Consider the following 22,325-nt stretch of genomic DNA (forward strand, 5'->3'; position numbering starts at 1 on the left):
GGATGGGTAAGACCAAGACATGAATCAACTCAAGGGCAACTCACAATAAATGTAGTTTAGAATAAGATATCCTTACACGTGCTTTTGGTAACATATTAAAACATTTAAATATCTATTGGTTAAATAGTACCTTTCAAGTGCCTCCAGGAGCTGCCTGAGGGTCTAACAGGAAGAAAGTCACCTTGCCTATAGGAATGTTCATCTCCCTACTCCACTCTCCCCTGTTGACCCAGGGCCCAACTCAAAGCATAGCTTAGCTGAACTCTGTACTTGCAGGCTGTTTGGATCCATCTAAGGTCGGTCGGTCTAAAGGTCTATGAAATGAGGTAAGGTGGTTTCTGAGGGAATTGGTGAGTGCATCATCTCCTTGAGTGGCCTCAGACATCACATAAGAATGGTCAGTTTCACACATGTCATAGCGTGAATTTTGCTTGTGAAAGCCTGTCCATCGTCATCATCCCTATCTCAACCCTAGTACACAGCAGCCAACTGCTATTCCCACTGTACTAGTTCACTCACTACCTCTCTCTTCATCGATTGACTTGGTTTTTAAGATCTCACTTGAAGCCAGATTGGCCTAGAACTGACTATGGAGCTCAGGCTGACCTTGAAATCACGGTAATCCTCCTGTTTCAGCCTCTCAAGTGCTGGGATCATGGCTGTGAGACTTCATTACTGACTGATCTCATCTCATCCCTCCTGCCTCTGCCTCTATAACATAGGAAGCTGAAGAGAGTGGACCTCTGGGTATGAGGTATACGCTTGGGGACCAATCCCATGGCGTGGCTCATCCAGTGAGCTGCTCAGAACCAGAATGGGGTTCCTCGATTGTCAGAGCTGTGGCTGCTCTGGGGTTCACAAGTGTGGGACAGGCATGCCTCCCCAGCCCCAACTACCTTTTATAGCCTCTTTTACTGAAGAATCCATAGGCAGTATGTTCTTCTCCACCAGTTCCAAGGGCCCTGGGCGGAGAGCAATCTTTTCATTGAGGTCATCTGCGAGGCGGGCCCTTTTCAGCTTCATCTGAGCAGTTGGAATGGATCTTTCTGCCGTGGAGGCTACAACATTGAAACAGACAGGATCCGTTTTAGAATTTGATGTCATTTTGTTTGGTTTGGGGTTTTTTGGCTGGGGGTTACACAACACTGTCACACCATGCTCTACCATCCTGATAATTTTTCAATGCGAGCATCATCACTTCACAGGGATTAGCACCAGCGAGCAGACACTTCCAAATAAAGGCAAATGAAGAGGCACAGGAAAGCTGGAGAAACTCGCCTGGAGAGGATTTGTTTTAAAAAAATGCAATTTGGCAATTTTGTAAGCAAGCAGTCCATGGGGTCCATGTGGCTTGCTTGACCCTCGGTTCCTGGCTTTTGAGAGTGATTGGCACAGGCCAGGACTGCAGTAAACATCATCTCCTGGTGATAGTTGGTGCGGCAGGGGGGGGGGGGTGCTGTAATTTTCTAGGGGTTTTAGATTTGTCAATATTGTGATACTGACTGAGAGTCAAATGTTCAGATATATTGTAAAAGGCAAAAAAACCATTTGAAGTTGATATTTTAATTAAACAGAGGGATTAAAAAAAAAACAACTGAATTTATCCAACAGGCAGTTTCTCATCATTTGGAGGGTGAGGAAGGTCAAGTACAGTGTTCTAAACTCTCACCTTTATGGCTGACCCTAAATGTCCTCTTTAGGGTGAGCTGTGAGTGATTTCCATGAAAAAAAAATTATGAAGAAAAATCCTGCCAACCTGTTACTTGTGGTGGAGAAATGTAAGGTAAGAGGCTTTCAGGGTCTATCTCAACATGCCGAGTTCAAACGATGAGGTGTTTATAGACACCTCTCCCAACCCTCTAATCCAGACCTGGGGTCTTGAGTCTGACTGCGCATTTCTTACACAGCAGAGAAATCTCCTAATTTATTTTGCCGATCATGCTTGTCCAGAAGCTCCACTCGGAAGAACAGACGGGATGATCCAACAGTTAAGAGCACTGGCTGCTCTTGAAGTTCAGAACTCCAGTTTAGTTCCCAGCCCCTAGGTCAGGTGGCTCACAAATGCTTAGAACCCCAGCCCCAGGAGATCTGACACCCTCTTCTGGCTTCTCTGAGTGTTCTCGTGCGACATTACTCTCCTTCCTCTTGCTGACACATGTCATTAAAAAATTAAAATAAATCTTAAAAAAAGAAAGAATGTGGTTATCCAGGTCCTGGCTGGACTCCACTTTGACACTTTCCAACACACGCTGCTCTCAGCCTCTCCTCATACAGCCCCTCAGCCTCCAAGCCTGCCATGAATGGATCCAGTTATTTCCTGGACATCTCAGTCAGGCACTGGTCCTTTCTGCCCTTGGGGCACAGTGTGCTCACTTTTGCAATCTCTTCCCTATTTTCTGTTCCCACCTGAATGAGAAACTCAGGAGAGAGGAGCCGTTGACATCTCAGTGGGTCTTTGGTACTTCAGGAAACTAATTCTTAATTTCTATTGGGGAGACTAGAAGCCACCGTGGAAGAGACATGTCACAGAATCAAGGGCTGCTGTGGTGGAGAACTTGATATCAAAGACAGTGACGAGGGAAAGAACTCTTGGAACATGCTGGGGATGAAAGTTAAGCAGGTGCCACAGTGCCGAGACCACGGCACCTCTGTGCACATGGCGTCACAAATGCCAAGGCTATGCACGAGAAAGTGAAAGGAGCAGGGGATTTGCCCTGCCATACCAGTCTTTCTGAGCTGTCTGTTCTTATTATTAGATCAATACTATTTCTTCCCAGAACTGGACCGCAAATGCACATATTTACATGTTTAGTTGGTCTTCCCAGAATTTGTCTATAAATACTGCTTTGCTTTCTGCTGTTTTCACTAAACATCTTCTAAGCCTTTTCTTATTAAGTCATTACTCTTCGAAGCCCTTGCTGTGGTGGCTCTGTGGAATTAAATGCGACACAGGATCCCCAAGTAAATTTACTTGGGGAACCCCCCCATTGTTGGACATTTTATCAGTTTCCATGTTTTCCCCTCCAATTAACTCCTTGCTAAACACCATTTTTGCTTGCAAACCTTTGCAAGCTCAAGATTAGATGCAAGGTCAAGGAGTTTGATAAACTCTGCCAAAGTGCCCTGTAGAAACACTGACCCGGTTGCACCCTACCAGCAAAGTACAGATGCCTGCACCTCGTGCATTCTTGACACATGCAATATCTATTTTCGTTTGCTAACTCGACCACTGAAAGTCCGTATCTCAACTGAATGGCCTTTCTTGGTCTGTTTGTATAGCTGTAATTTTGTGCTAACACAGCAGCAGGTCCCAGGGTCTTCAGAGGTGTCACTGTAAAGGAGGTAAGAATTGTATCACTTGTGCCTGAGAGCCCTTAGGATTCTTTAGAGCCTTCCCTCCAGATCCTGTGCTGTCTGCTGCCTGTCCCACAGCATCTCACTTACTCCACGTTGGAGAAATGTCGGGAAGCCAGAAGAGTCAGAGATGAGGCTGATCAGAGAGGACAGACTCACAACTTCCTCCCTGTTTCAGGGCCTTTCCTACCTTGTACAGCTTGCATCAGGGTTGGAAGGAAATCTGCATTCTAGAGAGAGCACACGGGTGCTGGATGCATGCTGCACCTCCACCTAAAATGCCCTTCCTTCTTCCTGAACTTGCTCCATGCTTCGGATCCCAGCTCCTTCCCTTCCCGTCCCCAGTCTATTCTGAGTCAGATGTCTCCCTTCTGAGGCCTCCTCCCTGCATTCACACACCATGCATTCACAACACCAGGTATTTTCTCTCTTGTGTTGGTTGGTGAATGCTAATTCTCACGTCTGCCTTCTCTGTTACCCTCGGAGGGTTCTCTAAGGGCAGACATCCACCTCTTGTTCATCTCTGCACTGACAAGGTCAGCCAGTCCCTTGCAATCATCAGTGCAGCATTTTCTCCCTGATCAAATAGTTCACAGGAAATATCAAAGTAGAAACTGAGCCTCTCTGAGGCTGGGCACCAGTGGTCTGAGCCTTCCCATTGCAGGAAAGCCCCCCCCCCCCCCCCGCGACCCCGCTCAGGTGTCAGATTAAGGTGGCAACTAGGCGTTTGCCTCGTTTCCCCTTTCCCAACATGGTTGCAGCATCCCAGGGAAAAACTTCACGGATCAGCACTGATTTTTCTGAGATGGTTATTTCCCACCCATTAGAGCAGTGGTTCTCAACCTTCCTAATGCTGCAACCCTTTAATACAGTCCCTCATGTTGTGGGGACCCCCCCAACCATAAACTTATTTTTGTTATTACTTCATAACTGTAATTTTGTTACCGTTATGAATCATTATGTGAATATCTGTGTTTTCTGATAGTCTTAGAGGACCCCTGTGAAAGGGTCATTTGACCTCCCAAAGGGGTTGCAACGCACAGGTTGAGAACCGTTGCACTAGAACATAAAGACATCCACAGGGCAGGATCAAATTGCTACTTGGTGACTGTGGCAACCACTAGATGGGTCACTCACATGAACTGAGAAGGACACTCTGTAGGTGCTCAGGGAAATTGTGGAATTGCCTGGCCTAAGAGTCAGGAGTGGGGTAGGTTGTAGTATAATATCATTTTAAGGTGTGCTACTTTTATTTATGTTGCGTTTGTTTATCTCTGTGAAGTTGTGTTACTGTGTCTGTGTAAAACACCTGATGGTCTGATAAAGAACTGGCCAATAGCAAGGCAGGAGAAAGGATAGGCAGGGCTGGTAGGCAGAGAGAATATATAGAAGGAGAAATCTGGGAAAGGAGAGAACTATGTAGGAGGCAGAGAAGGAGGAGGACTCCAGGGGCCAGTCACCCAGCTACACAGCAAGCCACAGAGTAAGATTGAGATTTACAGAAGAGAATGTGAAAAGCCCAGAGGCAAGAGGTAGACGGGATAAGTTAAGTTAAAGAAAGCTGGCTAGAAACAAGCAAGGCTAAGGCCAGGCATTCATAAGTAAGAATAAGCCTCTGCGTGTGATTTCTTTGGGAGCTGGGTGGTGGGTCCCCCTAAAGAGCCAAAAACCGAATACCCAACAACAGTAGGTGAGACAGGAAATCAAATCTGAAACAAATGTGTGGCTTTCTAAGCCTTCTATGTGGCTAAGAATGAGTGGATAACTGCTCAAAATGACCTAATGTAAGGCTGGGATGGAGATATCTATCTATATCTATCTATCTATCTATCTATCTATCTATCTATCTATCTATCTATCTATGGTTTAAAAATATTTTTATTTTATTTTATTAATTAATTTATCTTTGGAGAGGCTTTAAAAAGACTTAGCAAGTAGAGACAGGAAACTCTAGAGACAGGGCCCCCTGCTGGGCAGGCATCTCCTAGTTTATGATTTATGTAGCCTTCCTTACCTTGGAGAATGTGCATATTAACCAGGCTGCCACGATCAGACCTGTTTCTGCCCTTGCGCCTCAGGGAATCTTCAGTCTGTAGAAGAAAAGCACAGAACTCTCAATTTCTCTCAAAAGGGAAAAGTTCTCTGTGAGTGGTGAATGGAAAATACCCCTTCTCCCATGTTTTTGCAAAGAAACACAAATATTCCCCCTAGAATTTTAGTATGGGAAAGAAGGGCAGAGAGGTTAAAAAAAAAAAAAAAGCCTGGGCCCAAATTAAGGGCTATAAATACAAAGACATTCTAGTGATATTCATATGGCAGTTGACCTGGAGTCATTTTGCCATAATTGATCCTATTGCCTAAGAGTCACCAAAGTGACCAAGGTCAGAGATAAAACCTTGCACAAATATGCACTACAATAGGATTCCATACAGCCCTTGCCTGTCGTCTCTGACATGGTGAAGTGTGAAACCTGTGACCCAGACTTTGGCAGGCACCGAGGGAAGGATGGTTTGCCACATCTCATTGTCGTGGAGGAGCCGTCTGGAGGGATGGCAGGCTAGGCTCAAATCAACTGAGGCTCGCAGGCCTCTGACTCCTTCTTCCGGTTCTTCCCTCTCCCTGTTCTAGGTCTGCCCCTGGTCTCCCCAGTGCTGATGACATCTGTTGCTCATTACTCTGTGGCGCTAAGAATCACAGCTCCTCACAGGCAACTTGGAAGAATCGCAAAATCTTGCTCTTCCTGTCTATTCACAGACAGGCTGCAAGGCTGTAACAGGCAAGCAGAGACACCAGCCTGCTGTCCCCATGTCATGGAAGGTGCTGACAGCTCCTCCATTGCATTTATATCGCTGATAACCAAGGAGCAGAAATCTATGATGAAGGTACCTGATGAGTACGTCAATTTTTCCTTCAATGAAAAAATAGAACAAACCAAACAACCCTGTCCCCCAAATGAGAAAATCAAATGAATGCCACTCTTTGGGTGGCTCCAAATAAACCCCACTCACAGCCTTCATCTTCCCACTGAACCCACTTAGGAAAATCGGATTTTGCTAAGAATGACTGTCCGAAAAGATGAATCAGTGGGAAGGCCAACCTTACTTCCCTTCTTAAAGGTGTCTTGACCTTTGGACGTCTAGCATATCTTTGGTGACTGTCCTCCAACATCGAGTGATTAAGAATGTTCCTTTTTTCAGCTGAGAACTATCACTCTTAAAGCTTACGTGGTAGATGTCATTTTCACAGTTGCCTTTGCTTTTTTGGGAGCAAGAGTCCATATGGTGTGAGGCCAGGAATGTGGCCATTTGGAGTTGGTTGTAGAAATCCTACACACCACGTAAGCCAAAGTTTGAGCATGCAATTTCTACACCCTATCAGCCATATTCAGCAAAGGCCGTTTGCAAAAATTACCTTGTCACTATCCAAATTTTTTCTTGGGTCATGGAATTCAGTTGGACTTTTCAGCGCTGCAACAGAAAGATACAGAGGTGAGCAGAGGCTGGCTGAGGGCAGGGTCAGTATCGCAGGGTTGCCGTGTGCTTGCTGAGCTATGCACAGTCTGGAAGTGACGGCCTCTACCAGGCTACAAGCAACGAAGGCAGGAAGGCCTGGAGGATGCCAGCTGCTCAGAAGCCACAGGAGACAGAGAAAGGCGGAACTCAGGCCTGAACCAGGAAGAGCAGCAGAGGCAGGTTTTGCAACAAGAGAAGTGGTGGAGGCAGGCCATGCCAAGTTTCTGAGGAAACAGGGGGGCTAGAATAACATTGGTTTGGGGGAGATGCTAAGTGGGGCAACTAACACCCTCACTGACTTCGCTAAGCCCTTAGTTCTAAAAGCTTAGGGGATGGTTGTAGTCTTGGACACATGGGGGCATCCTGGAGGAAGAGACTTTTTTGGATATAGAATGTGGCTGGTTGACCAAGAACAGGCAGCCAAGGGTGTCCAGTGAGAAACTGAGATTCAGAATATGAGAGCTTGAAGGGTCCATGGAGACAGTGAACTCCAATCTCAACCCTAAACCAAGTGGGGAAACTGAGGTCCATAGAAATGGATTGACTTGTCCTGGAGCACACAGTTGGATCCTGGGTCCCCTGATTCCCTCATCTTTTTCCAGGAGTGGTTTTCTAATTATTCTCTGTCAGCCGACATGGGTCTCCCCAGGCAGTCATGCCCAGTGGCATAGAGTAGCATGGAATAGTCAGCCTATACCAGTCAGTACTTCCACTCTTCTCTCTGGGTCCTTCCATCTCTCCTCGGAGCACCTCTTCACTATGGTTCCATAAACTCAGTGTAGCAAAAGTACAGGACATCTCTCTGCACTTGTCTGTATTTTGTATTGGCTTTCTGGCCTCCTGGGAACAACCTCAGCTAGAAGCCACAGACAATCATGTTTCACTGTAAGGGAAGAGGTTGAACCAAGTACAGAATTGCCTTGCATTTTTTTAAAATTAGTTGTAAGTCTGGATACATTTATGAAACACATGATCAAGATTCTACAAATATTCTAGCAAGTGTCCATTCTTATGCTACAGACAAGGAGGTCATTTTTCAAATCTTGAATTGGTTTCTGGCTAGGTCAGTGTGCGTGCATGCATGTGTGTGTGCGTATATACGTGTGTTTGTTTTTTTGTGTGTGTCTACCCTTACATGCACTTTAGCCCTGAAAACTACACGATTTTACTACTGACCTGGTGGAGATGATGCTAACAGGACTATGGTGCTTGATCGTATTATTTTTCTACGTAGGATGCTGTTTGGGCATACCCTATCAATTCCCATGCCTCGGTCCAAAGGCCATGCCAAAATTGTTCCAGATGGCTGCTTTGTACCCAATACAGTTGACACACTCCGTTCTCACTTAGACTGGAGCCACAGAGGCTCTTTCTTCAAGTAAAAAGGATGAATATTTAGCTTGAATATCACATTTCACACCGGCCTGGAAGCAGATTTTCCAGCTTCTGTGAGATGGTCACTTTTGGTCTTAAAATGGGCCCTCCTTTCTTACTTTTTCCCAGCCATGTGATTCGGAGAAACAAATGTGGAGGGCTATTGTGGCCCATGCACTCTCCTCTACAGGAATCTCGGTGCCCTTGGGAAGGAGGCTTGCCTTTCTCATATCTGATCCCTGGAACTTGATGTTGGGAATGTCTGGAGTGACTCTCCCCTCACCAGGCTACCATGTCACAGAATCTACTTGGACCCTTGTAATGTGTGAGCTCTGCAGCAATATGCCTTTACCTCTGTCCCATCACCTGGTGTCCATGGAATTAAGCATTACCTGTTAGTATGGCCGAATTACTTTCATCACCAGTAAAGGAACTGATCCTGAACTGATCTTCCTTAAGTGGTTAGGAAGAACAACATGGTTTTCCTGGAGGAGTTCCACAAAGGGAACTGTACTCTTTAGCTATTGCCCACATTGTAAACACAATTTGTTTGTTTGTTTGTTTTTAAATTCATTGTTAGTATTGTGTGTGCATTTGTATGTATGATGTGTATGTGGGGGCATTATGCCGAGGGGCATGTATGGAAGACAGAGGACAACTTTGTGGGGTTAGCTCTCTCTTTTCACCATGATGTGCATTCTGGGCATTGAACTCAGCCTCTCAGATCCGTGCAGCAAATGCCTTTAGCCACTGAGCATCTTGCCGGTCCACACAACTGGTTCTAACTGGACATGAGAGGAATTTACTGATTCTGCATCCTTGAATTATTCAGGTCTCACTAGCAGAGCTTATCCCTTTTCTAAGAAACACTGTGTTCCCTGGATTGGATTTAAAAAACCACATTTCATTACTGTATCACTCCTTTTCCTGTGAAATGGTTGAAACTCTTTAGTCCTCTGATGTTAGGAGCACAAAGGTCTTCCGAAACCTTTTACCGAAGGGTGGAAAGCTATGTCCATTTATTGAGGTCTTGGTAAGAACATGAAGAGGTCTACATGTTGCCCTCACCAAATCAATGCTCTCCTCAGGGCTTGCTGTGTGGGTTGGGTGTGCTATGGGGCACTAGCTTGAGGTCACATTGTGGAAAACTCCCCAGCAGAGTGGCCCTGGGGTTGAGGTTTGCCTACTCTGTGACTCCAGAGAATGTGGGCTCTAGCCCTGTCCCCCACAGGCCTCCAAAAATCATAATGCCTCTCTCAGTTGATTTTTTAAAAAAAAAAAATACACAAAGGACCACTTTTGCTGCCAGCCCAGGGAGTATCAAATGGCAAAATTTCATATTTAAAGGACACTGACATTTAAGATGGAAAAGGAATTTGGATTTCTAAATTAAAAAAGTAAATCCATGTGATTTCAAATTAGAATTCGGCTATAAATCCAGTCAGCCACACATCTGACTTGTTCCCCTGGAGGAAGATTAATCGCTCCTCACAGGGGAATTCATGTTCTCGCCTCAGCGTTCAGTCGCAGGCTATTCCTATTTCTGTCCCTACAGCTCCAGCTAATTTGGGTCAGCTGTGTGGATAAACATTTGCCTAGATAAGAACAGGCCTCCTGCGGTCCTTTCTGCTCTACTCTGACTGACTCCAGGCCCCCAGTGGGATCCATCGAAGAAAAGAGGCCTTGGATGCAGAGAACTCATTTAGGGCTGAGGTGTGTGCGGGCTCTTTTGCATAGGGCCAGGCTTTGGTGTTGAGTGGTAGCTCACCAGGATGTTGCAGTGCTGGCTCCCCTCTAAGGGACCTCTCAAGACCAGGCCCGGAGAGAACTCCTGGTACTGTATCCTACTCCACTGAATATAGACAGAAAAAGATGCCAAGAGCCACAGACGGTTTCTTAGTGCAGGCCCCAGCACTGGCAATTCCCAGCATCAACTGGGAACTTGTTAGATGTTCCAGCCCTTGAACCCCACCTCAGAACCACAGCCTCAGAGTTTCTGGGGGTGAAGCATAGGAATTTGACTTTGAACAAATGCTCCAGATGATACCCAGGTTTAAGAACCACAGCCGTGGGGCTTGTAAGGCCAGTGCGCCCCTACAGAGGGTCTCACAGAAACAGTGAGTTCTAAGGAGAAGCACTGGACCGAACCTGTCAGGATTGGTCTCCAGCTCCCAGACAGGATGCTCAGGTGAATGACATTGTCTCTTTGGTCCTTGCTGCCTGGAGTCATAGCAGTGTAGTTTAAAAATGCTAGCTCCAGTGAAAAAGCTTTTGCTAGTAAATTTGTAGCTCATTGCTTAGTTGAAAATAGACACGTGGGTAGATAATGAATATTTATTAGGTTTTTTTAAAATCTTAACTTTGTGTGTTTGTGTGTTTTGCCGGCATGTATGTCTGTGTACCATGTGTGTGCCTGCTTCCCACAGAGGCCAGAAAAAGGTGTCAGATCCCCTGGAACTGGAGTTACAGATGGCTGTGTGTTACCACGTGGGTACTGGAAATTGAACCCAGGTCCTCTGCAAGAGCAGCCAGTGCTCTTAATCAATGAGCCAATCTCCAGCCCTCTACAAGGTACTCTGTGAAGAGGGAGACACAATTATTCCCAGACATGAGACTCATGGCACTGTATGATTAAAGGCATCCTGGGTACCTAAGAATTTAGGGCCTGTCTAGCTGAGTCCTCTCCTTATTGATATAACTTTGAACTAATCCAGTAGGTTTTCTGCACATTTGGCTTCCCACTTATAAAATGGGCTTCATGGTGTTTGCTCACCCTGCCTTGCTTTGAAAGGCAGAACAGATACCAAATACTTCTCCTTGAGCAATCAGGATACAGGCTTTATGTAGGTGATAGCAACTTGGAAATTATTCTCTCTCTTTCTGAGGGGAAGTTGATAATAACTTGCTCATTCTGTGCTCAAATTATAGTCTTAGGGGTTTAAAGACAGTGTATTTGCCCAGTGTAGCTCGTGGCATTTAAGACCTGGTGTGTACACTTATAGAGTCTGACCTAACACATGCAAATACTTGGGAGTTTCTCCCCTCATGGATACAGAGACAAATTCAAAGCGTGTCTCTAGTGACTGCTTTTCAACTTCTGAAGAAACAGGCAACTGGAAAATTGAGGGAAAGATGAAAGAGAAGAGAGAAGTCACAATTGATCCAGCTTGGCATGAAAGGTTCAGGGTACCGTCTCCTAGCTCCAAGGGGGAGATGGTAGGGAGAAAGGAAGAGGCAGACAGATTAATCCTCTCATGCCGCGTTCTGCTCAGGCAGCCAACAGTGTGTGGTAGGTGCTGTGGGGAGAAGCCAAGTCAGCTCGTGCACTGGGAAAAGGCAGAGAGACTCTGTCCTGTGAATGTCTCAGAACTAGGGTGAGGCTGCATGGGCAGTGGGTGCGGGGATGGCCCATCATTCTTCTGGCTATTCAGGAGTGCCACAGAGTTCAGGGGTTTACCAAGGCTTTGCAGTAAGTATGTGGCTGATGTAGCTTGGATTAGTCTGCAAAACAAATAAAGGCAGCACCATTCACAGATAGCTCCTTGTATCTTGACATTCATTTACATAGATCAGATCATTGAACTCAAGCTGCCCAGGAATCCCACTCCAGCCAGACATCGCTTTCTCTGAAACTGTGGGCACACAGTGACCTTTCTGGTCCCTAGGTCCTCGAAAATCCATCCCAGTTCTTTCCTCTTCTTTTCCATTCCAGGAAGACAGCTGTATCTCTGTATTCCCTGAGCTTATTCTCATTAGGTGCTCTTTAGCAGCAGAGAAGGAGGGAACATTCAGGTTCCTCCCCTAACTCCCTTGAGTACTCACTCTCAAGAAGGGCTCTGTACTTTTCCCAAGTTATCAATAGAAACAGTTAAATGAGCTAACTCCTATTGACTGCAAGTCCCTTGATTCAGAAACTGTGTCTGATTCCCATGTGTATGCCCTACATATAGCCTTACTCTTCATAGATACTCACAACTCTAAGGCATCTGGCCCAGGAGGCTGAGAATCTTTTATGCGAGGCCTTTGGAAGGGGTCAGAATGAGATGGAGCCAAAGATTCTGAATTCAAGACTGGAGCAAGCCCAAGCTAGGCCATACCCTAGCACAGAGACGGGAGTTGGGTGTGACACTCCACCTCTAGCTCTGGAGTAACTGATAATGGTTAGCTTCTGGGAGAAGGAGAGAGTTTTCTCTAAGAGTGTAGCCCCCTGGTAAGTTGATGATGCTCCATTGGAAGCCTACACGTCCAAGAATATTTGAGCATCACAAGTTGGTCTTGATGGATTTAAATAAAATGACACAAAGTTGGTTGAGTAGGGAATCCAGGGTGTGTCTGGGAAGAGCTGGGGGATGGAAAGTGAATATAAGCAAAACACTTAGTGCAACTATCAAAGGAATAATAAAATTTAAAAATAAAAATGCATCTGCCTGGGAGAGTGATGCTCAGGGATAAGAAGTATATGGAGGAAATGTCTGAAAACAATGACCAGCACACACCCTCCCTCCACATTTCCAAGGGAAGAGGGGGTTCTTGTCTCAAGCCCCAAGAGTGTGCTGTCTGTCATTGTGTCTTGCATCTTGAGCCTGCAGGCCTGGTGAAGACACTCTTTCAAATCCTAACTTCAGTGGAGAATCAGGCAGTTCCATTTGGGAAATCATACGTAGCTCTGGGAGATAAGTCGAAACAATAAAGCTTTTAGATTTCACGGCTGTTTAGAAAACATGAACTTCACAACTCACTGTGAAAGCTATCTTAGGATATGGCTCAGCCTCCTACTCAGGTCCAAAGAACACTTTCTTCTTTAAGTTGTTCTAAGGTTCTATATTGGCCTAAGAATACAAGAAGACATCTGTCTTCATTTCTAGTCAGAAGATGGTGCATTTAATTTCAGTCAAAGCACCAGAAGAAGGAACACCCTAAACTCATACAGACAAGGACATCGTGAATGCTTTTAAAGTGACTGGAGGCATTGAAAAGTGAATATTGTTGCTCCTGGTGTGGACTGTTTGTTACCTAGCAGCAACCTCATAGCCTGCACAATGTTTGGCCATGAAGAAGAAAGGAAATTGAACCCTGTTGAACTAGATGGACTAGTCAACTGGAAGGCACATCTCAGCTCACTGGAGTCAGAGAAGAGAAAACTTAGAGTTTCATCATCACTTTGAGAAAAAGTGAGATCTGTCAGAGGCTAACAAGTAGTTTGCCATTCATAGTTGGTCAGGGTGAAACATCTCATTGAGACTATTGGAACATCCTTCACATTTTCCCAGTCGGTCTTTACAGTCCTCGGGATCAAAGCCAGGGTCTTTTGTGCCTGAGAAGTGGGTGTTCTACCATGAGCTACACCCCACCTTGCTACTTGAATATTTTTGTCACAATGGCTTTAAGTTCTTACAAATGTAAAACGATTTCTCTCAAACATTTGAGAAAAAGGGTCTATGTGGGGCCCGAGCATCATGGGTAGAAAGGGGGTCTGTGTGGGCACTGGACATCACAGGTTCTGACCTCAGCTCTATCACACGAAGAGAGGGCTGGCATTTCTGCAGTGGCCAGGCTCTGGAGACAACCCAATGTAAAAAAACAAACCCCTCCCCCCAAAATAAAATAAAATAAGGCAAATTCTGCCAAAGAGTGGCAGTTTACCTTTAACTAGGTATATGTGACGAATTAGAACAAGCCACTAATGTGGCCATTGGTCTTATGTGTAGGCAATTTATAGGAGAATTACAGAGAGAATTACAGTTATTCCACACCATGGGAAAAGTAAGATTTTTCAATAATCTTTTTTTTTTTTTTCGAGACAGGGTTTCTCTGTGTAGCTTTGCGCCTTTCCTGGGACTCACTTGGTAGCCCAGGCTGGCCTCGAACTCACAGAGATCCGCCTGGCTCTGCCTCCCGAGTGCTGGGATTAAAGGCGTGTGCCACCACCGCCCGGCGCAATAATCTTATTTTATATATACTTAAATTTTTGCAAGTTAAAAAGAGAAGGACCTGGAATGTACTGGATTGTCTTTAGAATGTTTGAAAACTCTCCTAGACCTTCAGCTTCATTTTCATGAATTTTAACTACAAGTAAGGATTTGATACTATGAGTGTTTCAAACCTCTGCTGAAGAAAAACACCACTGTAGTGAGGAGACTTTGAGGTTTTTAGGAGAGAAAAAGAGTGGCCCAGGGAGTGGTGTAGATCATCAGCTCTACCATTTTCTCTCCTTTCCTTTCCTCTTTCTCTTAAAAAAATTGAAATGATGGAAGAAGGTCTTCTTGTGGCAGATAATGAGACCTCACTGAGGTAGACTTATTGTCAGCTCCCCTGAGTATTCTGAATTCCTCCCAGGAATCGTCTTGATCATTACTGTGGGCCTCTCAGTACATGGCTCTGGATTCTGTACACAGTTAACTATCAAATGGTTTAAATGAGGCTAAATCCAGGAGAATCCGAGCCTCTTGGATCTTCTGCCATCATTTGCCTTTAGGCATGCCCTGGCATACTGTGTGGCAGCTTAGTCTCCTATGAGGACTCTGGGCTCACCCACCAGCAGGGGAAGAGATTGGTCCTTTCTCCGGCTTTCTGAAGAGAGCTGAGCAGAACCAATCCATCCCACAGGGTCTGCCAGACACTCACACACTTTCCCACAGCAGGAGCTGCTAGAAACTTTGGTTGGGAGGAGGTGGCTAAACCTTTATCATTTGGCTGAGTCTCAAGTGAAATAATTCATTCTTTGCAGGACTTCCCTGCCCTAAATTGTCTTGATGATGCAATGGGCTAGCCACAAATTCTCTGTAAACACTTTAATAGTGTTTTGTTGATATCTACATGACTTGGGCCTGAACATTCCAGACAAGAAAACATTACATCCCCACTCTGTTCCTCCAAGGGGAGAGATGCTTCGCTTCCACACCTGACGTGAGAGCCGTGACTTAAACTCTATCCCTGGAGTCATCGATGTCTTGACCTGTCATTTTTCACTTATTTCCAGAGTTACCTCCATAGGCATCAAAAATACTCTTATCCAAATGCCAGCTGTGAAGTCCAGGCTCAGCATTCGGGCATGTGGGCTAAATGTTGTTTTAAATCAGTTGTGAACTTGGATGAACTAAAAGGTTCTGGCGTGCGTCAGCCATCTGCCCTTCCAAAACTGAGGAGACAGGCACGAGCTTTGAGGGAAATCATTTTTTCTCTGCCCTATCCAGTCTCAGATCCCCGTCTCCCATCTTTCTCACTTTCAGAAGACTGATCAGACTAAAACACCAGACACAAACCCACTGCCTCAGTTTACCAACAGAATGGTGTTGCTGAAGCAGTTCTGAGAGTCCGGGGCCACCTGTCCCTTCTGTGTTTAGGAAAAACTCTAAAAACGCTTTGGCTCCAAAGCTCCCTGCTGTTCACCGTCTGTATGCTTGGCTGTTATGAAGGCTACTTTTGACTCACAAAAGAAAAGGCTTGCAGACTCTCATTTCTGGGCAATCCTCCCTTGGGGCCTTAGTACCTATATGTATTAACCACCCTAGTCTGTCTAAAGGACAAGTCCAAGAGCTGTGCTCAACACTGAAGCCCAGTTCATCAGTATCGTGCAACAATCCAAATTTCTGCGGGTGTTACTATGAACATTGGTTGTTTAAAAATTGTATTTGGAGAATTAGTATGACCTAGAAGGATTTGAACTTTGATTTCATGTGTCTGGAACACCTTCCCCTGTACTTCCCTAGACAAACAAAAATTAGCTTTAGTTGTTAGACATTTCAAATAATCTTCAAAAACCCCTGATAATCTTTCTTTGACTCATATTTTGGGCAGTAGTTCAATATTATAGTATTCATGCTAGAACAGTATTGCAACTGAATCTTCTAGAAAGAAAATGCTTGACAACATTCAAGTAATTGTGGGTTCAAACAGCTGAACCCAACCCAAGAAGGTGAAAGGAAAAAAAAAATAGCATACATTTGGTACTTCTAGAAGAACCAATTTCAAAAGTAGGAGAAGAGCCGGGGATGCCCATCATCAACTGAGTTTACCCTGAGAGTAAATATACCATATCAGAGTCTTAGCAACAACCTCTATGTAGGTAAGGGTAGGGGACAAAACATCCATGGTCTAGATGTTTGCAGATTCAGATTCCTGGGGACTTTGTCTGAGAGATGCACCAATTTAGACTAACTGATCTCTAGGGTCTTGCAGTCTCCCAGCTATCACAATGCTGAGTGAATGAGGAAGAGTGGCGAGTACTCACGTGGTATTAAGCCTTGGTTAGCCAGCTGCTCCTGGGTCCTTCGCTGTTGAAGCCGTAACTGTAAGACTTGGAAAAGCAAGCACGAGATGGTAAGTTGGGACAGAAGGATTACAGTCACATGTTTTCATCACACTTCCCTAGCCCTTCCGCTTTAATGTCCAGAACAGCTCTGAACACTATTGTCAAGTCCATGTTTTATTTCTGGCACAGACAGAAAGAGAAGTGTGAGAGGAGCAGGACGGATACTCACAGTGCTGTGAGCCTACAGAAGCTAGAATGTTGGACTCCTTTGAAGAGACTTCTCCCCGCCCCATGGTGTTCCCCCCTCTCTACTACACTGTTTCCAAGATGTATTTATGACCCAATGCTTTTTGGGTGGTAGCCCGTGACTCCAAAGGGAGACAAAGAGAAGAAAACATCAGCCTTGAAGACCCATTGGAACCCAGGTCCCATCCCTACCACTCAATGTCCACCTGGGCACACGGCTTACTCTCCTGGAGCCTCGGATTCTCATTTGGTATAGGAGCCACACCTGGCTATCAGCATCGCTTTAAAGCACAATAAAACAAGTGTACGCACGTAGCTCAGCAAAGTATCTGTCAGCAATGCCTCTGTTAGATGCTAGTACTGGGAGACTGTGGGATTCTTAAGGGAATTTAAAGGTTATTGGAATAGTGCCTCTCTTAGAAGAAAAACATATAAATTACCCAAACATTATATTATGTACATGCATTAGATATTCATAACACGAAGATTATGCATAAAACATGTACCTGCAAAATGTTAACATTGAATTATTACAGGATTGGTAAAATATGAGTAGAATATTTACAATCTTCGCCTCTCCCTCAAACACATTCTGCCTTTGGAAATTCAGCTTTCCTCTCATGAATATTCTATTTCCTCAGGAAGATTCTGGCTTTCCATCATGGCCCTTGGCTTCAGTTGTCAGGAATAAGAATGTGTATTAGTCAGCCTCCATCACCGTGATAAAATACCTGAGTTTTGTAAACACCGTGAAGTGGAAGGGTTCATTTTGGCTTGTACATGAGAGGTTAAATCAACCCCCTCTCTAATTAAAAACAGTAAACACCGAACAAACCACACACACACACACACACACACACACACACACACACACACACACTACACACACCACACACATATACAACACATACACACAACACATACATATACCACTCACACAACACACACACACATACACATACACACACACACACACACACACACACACACTACACACACCACACACATATACAACACATACACACAACACATACATATACCACACACACACACACACACACACACACACACACACACACACACAAGAATAGCAAACATGAATTAAGCAGATGGCAGAGGGGCCCAGAGCTTGCGGAAAGGACCTGACTTCAGGTTCCAAACTTGGAAGCTTAGGCTTGGAGGTAGCTGCAGTGAGAAAAGTGACCGTTTCAGACAACTAGAACTCCAGAAGCAAATCAAACTCAAACTTCCGGTCAGAGGTGTCAGGGAGTGGGGTTCTGCTAAGTGCTGCCAACTGCCAGAGTGAGCTGAGGAAATCAAACAAGAGGACAGTAAGAGTGGGGGCCCCTAGCTCATCAGGGTCCCCCAGTTTCACACTGGTTCCTACTATTTCCATGGAACAGACTCTAGACACCTGGGCAAGAGTCAGCTTAGTTTATGCTCGGTGGACGAATTTTCTGCTATGATAAACACAGAACGATCTGCATTTCCAGAGGACTGTGACAGGCTTTGGGGTTTGGGTCCAATGTCCGGGGAACAATGTAAGATTACTCTATTCACAAAGAAACCAGTCGTTGGAACACATGCTAAGTGCAAACAGCAAAATAAAACAAACCCAAATGCTGGGCTTGGGATGACCCTAGTGTTGGGTTACCAGACAAGGACTTTAAAGGGGTGATTTTCAACAGTGTTCAGTAAAGTCAAAGAAGCAATGGTCAAAATGCAAGACAGGATGGGCAATCAGACTACAGCATGTGAAAAGAAACAACACGGGAATACTAACAATGTAACTGTAGAATATCTGAAAAACACTGTTTTGTGGAAAATAGGTTTGCTAGATCTGTAAACTCAGAGGCCCATCACACTGAAAGAGAAAAACAGAGGGGATTAAGTGAGCAGATTCTCAGGGGTGTGTAAAACAACATGCAAACATCTGACTCTGAGGAATTAAGAGTGCCAAAGGGTGAGTAGCGGGAGAAACGGTGGCCAAATAGCATGTTTTGGGGGGTCATGTCAGAGTGAATAGCCACAGGCTTCTCATCAGAACCCCAGGAAGACGGACGATCAAAACAAAGCCAGAGGCCCCCAGCCTAAACAGAAACACCCTGCAGGAACGAAGGTGGAATCAAGTGATGTTCAGAGAAAGGAAAATAGCATCAGGCTAGCTCATGTCATTTCAAGAATTGATTATGGAAATTAAGGCTGAAAGGAAACCTGGATATTCAGGAATAAGAATATTAGCAATGCTATCTAGAAAACATTTCAGATTTATTCCTTTCCTATTAATTTAAAGAGCATGTGACTGTTGGGAGAAAGACTGAGCACCACCTGGTGGTGTTTCCAAGGCACATGGATGCGAAGCAGACTTGATGGTTATAGAGGAATAACCCTGCCCTTCTTTGGGCCTTGAGTTTCCCACAAAGGTCCTCGTGGCCAAGGATTGGTCTGTGGCCTGAGTGCTCTGGAGGAGGTGGAGTATTTAGAAGGTAGAACCTAGCAAGGAAGTTAGGTCACTGGGGTGTGTGTGCTTGGATGAAATATCGGGCCCTGGCCCCTTCTTTCTCTTTTTCTTTCTGCTGTTTCAGATGTGCTTCCTCCTCTGACGCTTCCTCCTCTGCTGCATGCTCCTCTGCCGCATGCTCCTCTGCTGCATGCTCCGATCATGCTATGCTGCCTTGCTATGGGCCCAAAGCAACAGCACCAATGGATCAAGGACTCGGGCCAAGACAATCTTTTCTTGTTTATATGTTGATTATCTCAAGTACTTTGCAACAATACTTTTTACTAAAATGAGCCTTTGACTATACACTTTGTATAATTTACATGCGGTGGTATGATTTCAATGATAAAAGTTAACAATGTATTTTATAAACCCTAGAGCACCCACTCCCAAAACAGAAATACACCTTTAACAGCCAATACAAGGAATGCTGGCCGGTGGTGTTGGTGTATGCCAGTAGGATTTGCTGAAGGAGGTGGAGGCAGGAGGATCATGAGTTCGAGGACAGCCTGAGCTACACATTCTTGTCTGGTGGTGGTGGCACACGCCTTTAATCCCAGCACTTGGGAGGCAGAGGCAGGTGGAGCTCCAAGGGCTACACAGAGAAACCTCGTTTTTTTTTTAAAAAAGACAAAAACAAATAAAAAAGAATGCTAAATTATTAAAAAATAACCCCAAAAAAGAAAAAAAAGAGGAAATATTGGAAAAAAGAAAGAGGGACAACCAGAGAACAAATAATATGATGAGTGACAGCTTTAGACCTCACTGAATCAGTCATTAGATCAAAATTTGCTAGTAAAACACCCAAAGTAAAAGACATCATTAGAACGAGTTTTAAAAGAATGCTATTTAAGTCTATATTTCCTACAATAAATACACTTTATGTGTAAAGATTCTGATGAAAATAAATTGAAAAAGATCTGCCACTCAAAAAGTGTCAAAAAACCTGAGTGATGGTTAGACTTTCACACAAAATGGACATCTAGTCAAAGCTTACTAGAAGCCTAAGGCATTTTAGAGGCTGGGGAAATGGCACAGCAGATAAAGTTTCCTGCCACCAAGCCGCCTGATCACCTGAGTTCTATCCCTTGGACTCACACAGTATGAGATGAGAAAGGACTCCAGCAAATTATTTTCTGACCTCCACATACATACATAAGGTGCCCCAGGCATACCCCCCCCCACACTTAGATACATAATAAATAAAAACATTCTTAAATGTGGCATTTTAGAACTATAAATGGACAATCATTAGTAAGACATAGCAACTGTACATGGACAACATGAGTGTCTTCTCTCAACATTTGATTAATCTAAATAATAAAAAAAAAGATCCCCAGCAACTCACAGGAGTTGAGCAGTCTAGGCAATCTTATCCTAGTTGGCTTGTATCTTGACTTAGTTACAGAGCACTGCCCCTGTCAACTGCATGGCACTCTTTTGAAGGGCATGTGGTACTACTGCATTGAGCCACCATAGGCAACAAATGGTCCCAACTTCAGAAGGGTTTAGATCACTCAGTGCTTGTCCTCTGATCAGACTGCAATTAATTAGCAATCAGGAGCAATATGTGGCTAAGAAAAATATTTGGCTATACACTTTAAATAATTTGCAGGCCAAAGAAGAAAGCACAAGGGAAATTAAAAGTATTTTGGCCTGAATGACAGTGAGTAGAAGATGTAATTTATGGAAAACAGCAACCACCATGGTCAGAGAGAAAGTCAGGTCTACATGCTCGTATGAAAAGAAGAACAGCTTAAGATCAACGACCCAAGATTCTACCTTAAGAAGACAGGAAAGGAGGATGCCCCAAACAATAAATAAAAAATTAATAGAAATTAAAGTAGTGTGGTGGTTTGAATGAAAATGGCCCTGTCTCAGGGTTTTTATTGCTGCAATGAAACACCATGACCAAAAAGCAACTTGGGGAGGAAAGAGTTTATTTGGCTTACACTTCCATATTGCTGTTCATTATTGAAGGAAGTCAAGACAGGAACTCAAACAGGGTAGGATCCTGGAGGTAGGAGCTGATGCAGAAGCCATGAAGAGGTGCTTCTTATTGGCTTGCTTCCCCTGGCTTGCTTAATCTGCTTTCTTATAGAACCCAGGACCACTAGCTCTGGGATAGAAGCACCCATTATGGGCTGGGCCCTCCCCCATTGATCAGCAACTGAGAAAATGCTTTACAACTAGATCTCATGAGGGCATTTCCTCAACTGAGGCTCCTTCCTCTACGATGACTCTAGCTTGTGTCAAGTTGACACACAAAACCAGCCAGTACAGGCCCCCATAGGCTCATATATTTGGGTGCTTAGTATCCAGTTGGTGGAACTGCTTGGAAAGGATTAGGAGGTGTGGTCTTGTTGGAGGAGGTATGTCACTGGGAGTGGGCTTTGGGTTTTTTTTTTTTTTCAAAAGCCCACAGCCTAGTCTTTTTCTGTGCATGCTGCCTATGGATCAGGATGTAAAGCTCACAGCTAGTGCTCCAGCACCATGTCTGCTTGCTGCCATGCTCCCTGCCATGGGGATAATGGTCTAATCCTCTGAAACTGTAAGTAAGCCCTCCAATTAAGTGCTTTCTTTTATTTATAAGAGTTTCCTTGGTCATGGTGTCTCTTCTCAGCAATAAAACAATGACTAAGACAAGGAGAAGTCTTCAAAAAAGAAAATCTATACATAGTAGAAAAAAAGCTAACAAAGCTAAAAGGAGATTCCCCAAGATGGACTGATAAAAATAAACAAACCTCTATCTAGACTGATGGAGAAAAGCAGGATAAAATCGACCTATGTTAGGAATAAAATAATGGAATATAATGACATATCGTAGACATTAAAAAGGTAATATGAGACTATCATTAAAGATTTGTACCAATAATTTTAGCAACTCAAATAAGTGGACAAATTTCTTGAAAACTACACCTTGTCAAAACAGATATAAGCGGAAATTCTGAATAACATATATTAAAGAAATTACATTGAAAACCAGAACCTTACCCACCCTGCATACTGATAAACACCTCTAGGGCTAGGTAATTTTGGTAGTGATTTTTTTCCCAAATGTTGCTGTAAGAATAAATTATTTGGGAAG

The 22,325-nt window shown here is 44.3% G+C and overlaps 1 protein-coding gene across 4 annotated transcripts in view; it reads right to left on the reverse strand.

Moving 5' to 3' along the window:
- The window catches only part of Myocd (myocardin), a 93,563-nt gene that overhangs the window by 41,112 nt on the left and 30,126 nt on the right, over nucleotides 1-22,325 (reverse strand). For 2 of the 4 annotated variants that reach the window (XM_059270919.1, XM_059270920.1), the window contains exons 2-6: nucleotides 16,471-16,536; nucleotides 11,698-11,741; nucleotides 6,766-6,821; nucleotides 5,369-5,444; nucleotides 897-1,058 (exon numbers count right to left, since the gene is read on the reverse strand). In XM_059270919.1, the coding sequence (XP_059126902.1) occupies nucleotides 897-1,058; nucleotides 5,369-5,384 (178 nt within the window). In that variant the 5' untranslated portion in view covers nucleotides 5,385-5,444; nucleotides 6,766-6,821; nucleotides 11,698-11,741; nucleotides 16,471-16,536. The remainder of the gene's footprint in view (nucleotides 1-896; nucleotides 1,059-5,368; nucleotides 5,445-6,765; nucleotides 6,822-11,697; nucleotides 11,742-16,470; nucleotides 16,537-22,325) is intronic. The other 2 variants (XM_059270918.1, XM_059270921.1) reach the window with 1 other exon arrangement.

Source organism: Peromyscus eremicus, chromosome 8a, assembly GCF_949786415.1.
Source record: "Peromyscus eremicus chromosome 8a, PerEre_H2_v1, whole genome shotgun sequence".
Lineage (NCBI taxonomy): Eukaryota > Metazoa > Chordata > Mammalia > Rodentia > Cricetidae > Peromyscus > Peromyscus eremicus.